Source organism: Abrus precatorius, unplaced genomic scaffold, assembly GCF_003935025.1.
Source record: "Abrus precatorius isolate BTA unplaced genomic scaffold, Abrus_2018 Scaffold8, whole genome shotgun sequence".
In the NCBI taxonomy this organism is placed as follows: Eukaryota; Viridiplantae; Streptophyta; class Magnoliopsida; order Fabales; family Fabaceae; genus Abrus; species Abrus precatorius.
In genome coordinates this window covers 14,777,774-14,786,325 of record NW_020874428.1, presented here as the reverse complement: position 1 = coordinate 14,786,325, position 8,552 = coordinate 14,777,774, and the positions used below count along the sequence as shown (strand labels likewise).

The 8,552-nt window shown below is 39.2% G+C and overlaps 1 protein-coding gene and 1 non-coding gene across 2 annotated transcripts; one reads left to right on the top strand and one right to left on the bottom strand.

Annotated features, from left to right (window-relative positions):
* Nucleotides 1–6,299: 6,299 nt before the first annotated feature.
* On the bottom strand, nucleotides 6,300–7,730 carry LOC113874285. Its single transcript, XM_027512522.1, has one exon. It carries the CDS (start codon nucleotides 7,728–7,730, stop codon nucleotides 6,300–6,302), a length of 1,431 nt encoding a protein of 476 aa, XP_027368323.1.
* On the top strand, nucleotides 7,099–7,205 carry LOC113848640. The gene has a single exon (XR_003501904.1). It is a non-coding gene; the product is annotated as a small nucleolar RNA R71 (small nucleolar RNA).
* Nucleotides 7,731–8,552: the final 822 nt, after the last annotated feature.

Genomic DNA, 8,552 nt, shown 5'->3' with positions numbered 1-8,552 from the left:
TTTTTTTATTTTCAGGAATATCATCTTCTATGCAACAGTAAAATTGACTCAGTATTCTCAAGAATAAAATAACAATTTAGTTCAAACATCTATAATTATCCACCCCACATTGTAAGATTTGCATTGTCCTCAATCAAATATAAAAATTAAAGTGCAACTGAAACTTCCCTGGAGAGTAAGTAAATAAGCAAAGAATCTTTGGAAGCAAAACTAATCTGAGATTGACTTGGAAAGGAAACCTGGTCAAAATTGATTTGTAAGAAAATTTTACTCAGTTCAGAATAACAAGAAGAAAGAACTATCAAAATGATGCAATAAAGAATAGAATTAGTAAAGAGACAAAGGCAATATAAATCCTAAAAATAACATAAGTAAAAGAAAACTCAAAAACTGTTTCTATCCTAAATTTAAGCTAAACTAAACTGCAGCACTAGCATCGCTCGAGTCTACATCATCTGAACTGAAAAAATGATCAGAAGGGGGTGGAGATGGATGGAGAATCTTTGGTGCTGAGATACCAAAGTGATTGAACAGAGCAGCAAAATTAGCTTCGACTGTGGATTCTAGCCTAATCAAACGATGAATACAGTCTCGGTGGCTGCTCCTTAAAGACCGCTGGGATGCAATGATCTGCTGCAAGTGATGGTGAATGGGGCTGGGAGCTTCAGTAGGTGCAGGGGGACTGTCGACCCTAGGTGGTTGTGAGGGGAACTCATCAAAGGGGTTGTCTTGGGCAGCAGAGGGGATATCGGCTACTGGTTCAAAATTCATGGCTCTCATTGTGTCGTGCAGGATAGGGGCCATGTTATTCACTAGTGTTAAACCATAATCATTGCTCAGAAGTCCTAACCCTTTAGCCAAACGAGTGACATAAGGACCCGCATAAATACTCCCAACCCGATCATCACTGGCTTGAGAGAACAGAAATTTTGCTAAACAAATACCTAGGTGGATTGGTATTTGATCAATCATGCTCCGCTGATATTCTAGATCCTTTGTACCCACGACCCCGAAACTGTGACCTCTCCCAGTGAGAGTGTGAGCTAACAGGGCATGTATATATCTCCAAGCCAGGTTCCTTAATGTGGAGGCCTTCGAGCGAGCAGGATTCCAATCATTCTCAGCAGCGCTAATCCTCCGCTAGAAATCTTTATTCGAACAACCCAAAAGGGGAATATGAGCAAGGTTTCGATACTCTTCAGTGAGTACAAAATCAGCTGTGTAAAGACCCATTCGGAAGGAGAATTTAGAATAGCTCATCTTGTACATGGTATTCATCATTCTGAATTGAATGGAATCTTCATAGTCCCAACCCGAAAAATTACGTTCAACAACTAAGGTAGTGAGGAATTCTAAAGTGAGTTCTTTATAAGTAGGCTCAATAATAGAAAACAGAACTTCCCAATGTCCTATTCCTATCAATTTTCTCACTTCATCAACCAAATTGTAATGTTGTAGAACCTCCCAATCAATGTATTTGCTCTGGCCCCAAACCCTTGTTTTCAACTTATCGTACCTTGTCAGATGAGCAGGGGAGTTGAATCGGAGCAGCTGGGATGGAAGGGGTTGTGGTGGGCGCTCAGTCTAGGGACGAGGACGTTTCCTCACTTGCTCCTTGCCTCTTCTTGGTGCTCTAGAGGAAGACCCATCAGCCATGGTAGTTGCAGAAAAACTGAGCGTGTAGATGGATGGGGAAGGATTGCAGAATTCTTTTTCTGCTATGAAAGAAGGAGGAGAAAAAGAGAGGGTGTGGGGTTTGCAGAGGAGAAGGAGTATTGAACCAGAAACAGAGGAAGGGAAGGGGAAACCTAGGTTTTGAAGGAGATTTAAAACAGGGTTTATAAAACAGAGGTGCAGCGCAGGAAATTAAAACAGAGGGGATTATCGCGCCAGATACACGACCGTGTATCTGGGCGTGTAGATCTCAGCCCATTGAATTTTTTTTAAAAAGATCACGAAATTGGGCATGTACACGGTTGGATACACGGCCGTGTATCTGACCGTGTATATCTCTGTACAAAGATAGATGAGATCTACATGGGCGAGTATCTTAGGCGTGTAAATCTTTGCCCAACTTTGCCTGAGTACACGGTTGGATACACGGACGTGTATCTGACCGTGTACATCTCTGCACAGCAGAATTGTCATGAAACAAAAGTACACGGCCATGTACATGGCCGTGTAGTTGACCGTGTATCTCACTGCCCTCTCTCTTTTATTATTTTCCTTAAAATTTTATTTATTTTTATTATTATTATTATTATTATTATTATTATTATTATTACAAATTATTGGAAACAATTGAACCAAACACTAACTAAATTATGGTAAACTAAAACTTTCTAACCTAAACAAATAATTAACCAGATTAAAACAAATTAAATTTACCTAACCTAAACTGCTCAATGTGATTCAGTATTCAACATGGAGGAGTTTGAACTCCTCATTCTCAAATGTTTGAATTTGACCTCCCTAGTACAGTTTTAGTCTGTGTCCATTTACCTTAAAGTTTCCTTTCTCCTGATGTGTTAATTCTATTGTACCATAAGGAAACACTTCATGCACCGTAAAAGGCCCAGACTAACGGGATTTGACTTTACCTGGGAATAATTTGAGACGAGAATTGTATAATAGTACCAAATCACCCTTTTTGAATTGTTTACCGCCCTTGATTTTCCTATCATGATATACTTTCATTCTCTCCTTGTAGATCCTGGAATTTTTGTAAGCCTCCATGTGCCACTCTTCCAACTCATTCAATTGCATCAACCGTTGGTTTCCTGCATGATCAAGATCCATATTCAGAGATTTAATTGCCCAGAATGCCTTATGTTCTAATTCAACTGGGAGATGACAGGCCTTTCCAAATACAAGTCTATATGGTGTAGTGCCTATGGGAGTTTTAAAAGCTGTCCTGATAGCCCACAAGGCATCATCTAATTTGTCAGCCCAGTCTTTCCTATTCCTTTCTACTGTCTTTTCTAATACTCTTTTTAACTCCCTATTAGCTACCTCAACTTGGCCACTCGTTTGAGGATGGTAAGGGGTAGCAATTCTATGGGTGACTCCATATTTATTCAAAACTTTTTCTAGTTATGTATTGCAGAAGTGTGTACCTCTATCACTTATTAAAGCTCTTGGTGTGCCAAATCGTGAAAACAGCTTTTTGAGGAACCTAGTGACTACTCTTGCATCATTATTAGGTAATGCTTGTGCCTCTACCCATTTTGACAAATAATCAATAGCCACTAAAATATATTTATTCCCTTTTGAACTAGGAAAGGGTCCCATAAAATCGATCCCCCAAACATAAAAAATTTCACACGTTAAGATGTAATTTTGAGGCATTTCATTCCTTTGAGAGATATTACCTGACCTCTGGCAATTATCGCACAACTCAACATACCTGTGGGCATCTTTAAAGATAGAGGGCCAGTAAAATCCAGAATCTAGCACCTTTTTAGCTGTTCTAGTCCCAGAATGATGTCCTCCAGCAGGGCCAGTGTGACAGTGTCTTAGAATTTTCCATCCTTCGGAGTGTGGCACACATCTTCTAATAGCCTGGTCTGCACAAATTCGAAACAAATATGGGTCCTCCCAAAAGTAGTATTTCAAGTCAGAAAAGAATTTCTTCTTTTGTTGACTTGAAAATTCTTGTGGTAAAACCTTAGCAACCAAATAATTAGCAAAATTCGCAAACCATGGTAAAGAAAAATCGGAAGTAGTTACCCATTGTATAGATGTTCTTCCGGAAACTTGTCGTTGATGCTTCCTTCTTCTAATTTCTCTATGCTGGGATTCTCCAACCTTGACAAGTGATCAGCAGCTAAATTCTCTGAACCCTTCTTATCCTTGATTTCCAAGTTGAATTCCTGCAGTAACAAGACCCATCTCATTAGTCTCGGCTTTGCATCACTTTTATTTAGCAAATAACGCAATGCAGAATGATCTGTATATACTATCACTTTAGACAGAATTAAATATTGGCAAAATTTATCAAACGCAAACACCACAGCTAATAATTCTTTTTCTGTCGTAGTGTAATTCTCTTGGGAACTTGTTAGGGTCTTGCTAACATAATAAATGGGTTGAAAATGCTTGTCTTTTCTCTGTCCAAGCACAGCTCCCACAGCATAGTCGCTTGCATCGCACATTAATTCGAATGGATAATTCTAATCTGGCCCGCATAAAATAAGGGCTTAGGTCATTTTTCCCTTTAGTAGCTCAAAAGCACTTAAGCACTCCTCATCAAAATTAAAGTAGTTCTCCTTTTCTAAGAGCTTGGTCAGAGGTTTGGTGATTTTTGAGAAGTCCTTGATAAACCTCCTGTAGAAGCCTGCGTGGCCTAAGAAGCTCTGAATTGCTTTGACAGATGTAGGGGGTGGTAGCTTTTTGATTGTGTCAATTTTTGCTTTATCCACCTCAATTCCCTTGCAGGAGATTTTATGACCAAGTACAATGCCTTCTTGTACCATAAAATAACATTTCTCTCAATTAAGTACCAAATTAGTTTCTTCACATCTTTGAAGCACTCTTGACAAATTCTGTAGGCAATGGGAGAATGAATCACCGAAGACTAAAAAGTCGTCCATGAATATTTCCATGATATCCTCTACCATCTCGTCGAATATAGCCATCATACACCGTTGAAAAGTTGCCGGTGCATTACATAATTTGAATGGCATCCGGCGATAAGCAAATGTTCCGTATGGGCATGTGAAGGTAGTTTTCTCTTGATCCTCTAGTGCTACTGGAATTTGAAAGTATCCAGAGAGGCCATCCAGAAAGCAATAAAACATATGGCCTGAGAGACGCTCGAGCATTCGGTCAATGAATGGGAGAGGGAAGTGGTCTTTCCTCGTTGCGTCATTCAGCTTTCGGTAATCAATACACACCCTCCACCCAGTGACAGTTCTAGTAGGGACCAACTCATTTTTCTCATTGGGAACTACAGTCATCCCCCCTTTCTTCAGAACGACTTGCACCGGGCTCACCCATGGACTGTCTGAGATGGGATAGATCATTCCGGCATCCAGTAGCTTGATCACTTCCGTTTTCACCACTTCTTTTATGTTTGGGTTTAGTCTTCTTTGTGGTTGCACTACTGCTTTAAAGTCAGACTCCATCAAAATTTTGTGAGTGCAAAAAGAAGGACTAATCCCTCTAATGTCAGAGATTCTCCATGCTATTGCTTTCTTGTGCTCTCGAAGCACATTCAGTAGCTGGCCTTTTTGTTCTTGTGTTAGTTTCTAAGCGATGATGGCGGGTAACTTGCAACCGTCTTCCAAGAAAGCATACTCTAGATGTTCAGGTAGAACTTTCAGTTCTACTTCTCATGGTTTGTCAGTGGATGGGTTGGGCTGCTCCTTTAAATTTTGTTCTAGAGCTTCAAAGTTCCTCTTTCTCAATAATGGTTTAGTGGCTTCTAGATGATACCACTGTTCTTGAGTTAGCATGCCCATATTATCTGTTCCTTCTTCCTGTATCAAGCTTCTCTCCAACGGGTCTGAGATCAAGAATTCCTGTGTAAAATCAGAAACAAGGTTATCGATTACATTAATGAAAAACATGAATCATCTTGTTTCAGGGATTTTTTCATCACTTCAGGAATTTTGAAAGTTACTTCTTCATCTCCAACCCTCAAAATTAACTTCCCATCACTCACATCAATTATGGCTTTTGCAGTAGCTAAGAATGGACGACCTAAGATTAAGGGGACCTCAGTGTCCTCATCCATATCAAGAATCACAAAATCGACAGGAAAAATAAATTTGTCCACTTTTACAAGCACATCCTCAATGATACCCCTAGGATATTTAATTGACCTATCAGCTAGTTGAATACTCATCCTAGTTGGCCTATGTTCCCCTAAATCCAATTTCTTAAAAACAGAATATGGCATCAAATTAATGCTAGCACCTAAATCAGCTAAAGCCCTATCAACTATCAATCTACCAATGAGACAAGGAAGAGTAAAACTCCCTGGGTCTTTTAATTTCTCGGGCATCTTGTTCTGTAGGATTGCTGAGCATTCTTCATTAAGTGTTACCGTGGCCAACTCTTCCAGCTTCTTCTTGTTCGATAGTAAATCCTTCAGAAATTTGGCGTATTTGGGCATCTGTGCTAAAGCATCAACAAACAGTAAATTTATATGAAGTTGACGAAATAAGGAAAGAAATTTACCAAATTGTTCATCGTCCCTGTCCTTCTTCAATCTAGCTGGGTAGGGGAGTGGAGGTATGAATTCTTTCACTACAGGGGGCTTTTCCATAGTCTTCTCTTGACATTTATCCTCCTCTTCAACTGCATCTTTTTCTGTTTCTTGCTTCCCCTTCGTGTAATGTTCTGCCACTCCTTAATGTTACTGCCTTCACCTGCTCCTTAGGATTTGTTTCAGTATTGCTAGGTAGGCTCCCTTGGGGTCTTTCTGAGAGGAGTCTAGAGATTTGACCCAACTGATTTTCCAGATTATGGATTGATACTTGTTGATTTCTTAATGCTGTCTCGGTGGATTGAAACCGAGATTCTGATGTTTGAATGAATTTGGTCATCAGCTCCTCAAGGTTTGACTTCTTTTCTGTTGGGGGTGGTGGTTGATGTGGAGCTTGTTGAAACCCTGAGGGTGTGTTGTTTCGCATTGGCTGTTGGTTGTTGTTCCACGGTGGGTTTGCATAGTTCCTCCAGCCTAAATTATTCATGCCATTGTAATTTTGGTACGGTGGTCTGTTTCCTATCACATTGGCATGTTCTTCCTGAGTAGCTCGACATTCATGATTAGGGTGGCCTCCTCCACAAACATCACATCTCATCACTGGAGCAGCTGGATGGTTAACAGATAAACCATCAATCTTCTTCCCTAAGGCTTCAACTTGCATTGCCAAGGATGTTACTGCACCAAGACTATAGATCCCTGCAGATTTTATAGGCTTGGATCGAGTGGAGCTCCATTGATAGCTGTTCATTGCCATTTCTTCAAACAGTTCTTGTGCAGCCCTTGGTGTCTTACTATTCAAAGTGCCCCTAGCTGCAGCATCTATTATTTGTCTTGTGCCTGGGTTTAATCCATTGTAGAAGGTTTGCACTTGAAGCCAATCCAGAATCCCATGATGTGGGCATTTCCGCAACAATTCCTTGAACCTCTCCCACGTATCGTATAACGTCTCTGTCTCTAACTCGTAGAAGGAAGAGATATCATTCCTCATCTTAGCAATTTTAGCGGGAGGAAAATATTTTGCCAAGAATTTTTCTGCCATAGCCTCCCATGAAGTGATAGATCCTCGCGGGAGAGAGTTCAACCATTGCTTTGCTCTGCTTCTGAGAGAAAATGGGAATAGCCTCAAGCGAATTGCATCATCAGTAGCTCCATTAATCTTGAAAGTATCACAGATCTCCAAAAAATTAGCGATGTGAGCGTTTGGGTCTTCATCTTGCAACCCATCAAATTGAACAAACTGTTGAACCATCTGAATAACATTGGGTTTTATTTCAAAATTTCCCTGCACATCCGGACGAACAATGCTAGATTTTGTCCCAGTTAATGATGGACGAGCATAATCGGACATGGTCCTTGGTTGATCTTCGTTGTTTGCCATTCCTTCCATGTGGGTTTGTGCGTTTTCCCTCTGTACTAGCAGTCGCCTCTCTTTCCGAATTTTCTGCAAAGTTCTTTCGATGTCTGGGTCAAATTCAGATAGTTTTTCAGACAGTGCAGTAGAACGGGTTCTGATCATACACCAGAAAAATCAGCTCCTAAAAAGAATGAAAGTAAAAATAGATAAGTTAATTCAAGATTAAAGAAATAGATAAAATTAGTAAATACGAAATCAAGGGAATCCTAATTAAACAGTCCCTGGCAACGGCGCCAAAAACTTGGTGTGTAAAAATCTGATCACTGGGCAAGTGTACCCGTTGTCGAAGTAATATTATTAAAATTAAAATTAAAGTACCAAGTGTCGTATCCACAGAGACTGTTATTAAGAAACTTGTCCTTAATTGCGTAATTGTTAATAAATATGAAAAAATAAATCTTGTTGATGAAATTGCTAAAAGTAAAAGAATAATAAATTAAAAGGAACAGATATTCTAGTATAAATAAATTATAGAAAATTATGACTAAAGGTATTCAATGTAAAAAGGCAAGTATCTAGACTGTAAATCCCCCTAAGTGTCCAAATAACTGAAATTCTTCTTCAACTACTTAGTTCCAAACCCTTATCGCTGCAGAAAATTCCAAATTAAATCAATACCTTTCTCAAGGATAATGATTCCTAACCCTCAGTTGATTAATCGGAATCTCTTCCTTAATTAATATCCCTAGGTTGCATTAAGTTCATTATGAATTCCATAATTAGGGTTAATCCTAATACAAAAAACTCACGTCTTTCTATCTCTAGAAATACATTCAAGTCTTTTTAATTGAGCAATGTTAATTTCATGCAGGAATTTTACTCAAATTCAAACAAGAAAACAAGATAGAGAAAATTGATACTACTCAATTAAACCCAAGAGAAAAGAACATGAAATAGCATTAGAAGAATTCCAGAAAATTTAGT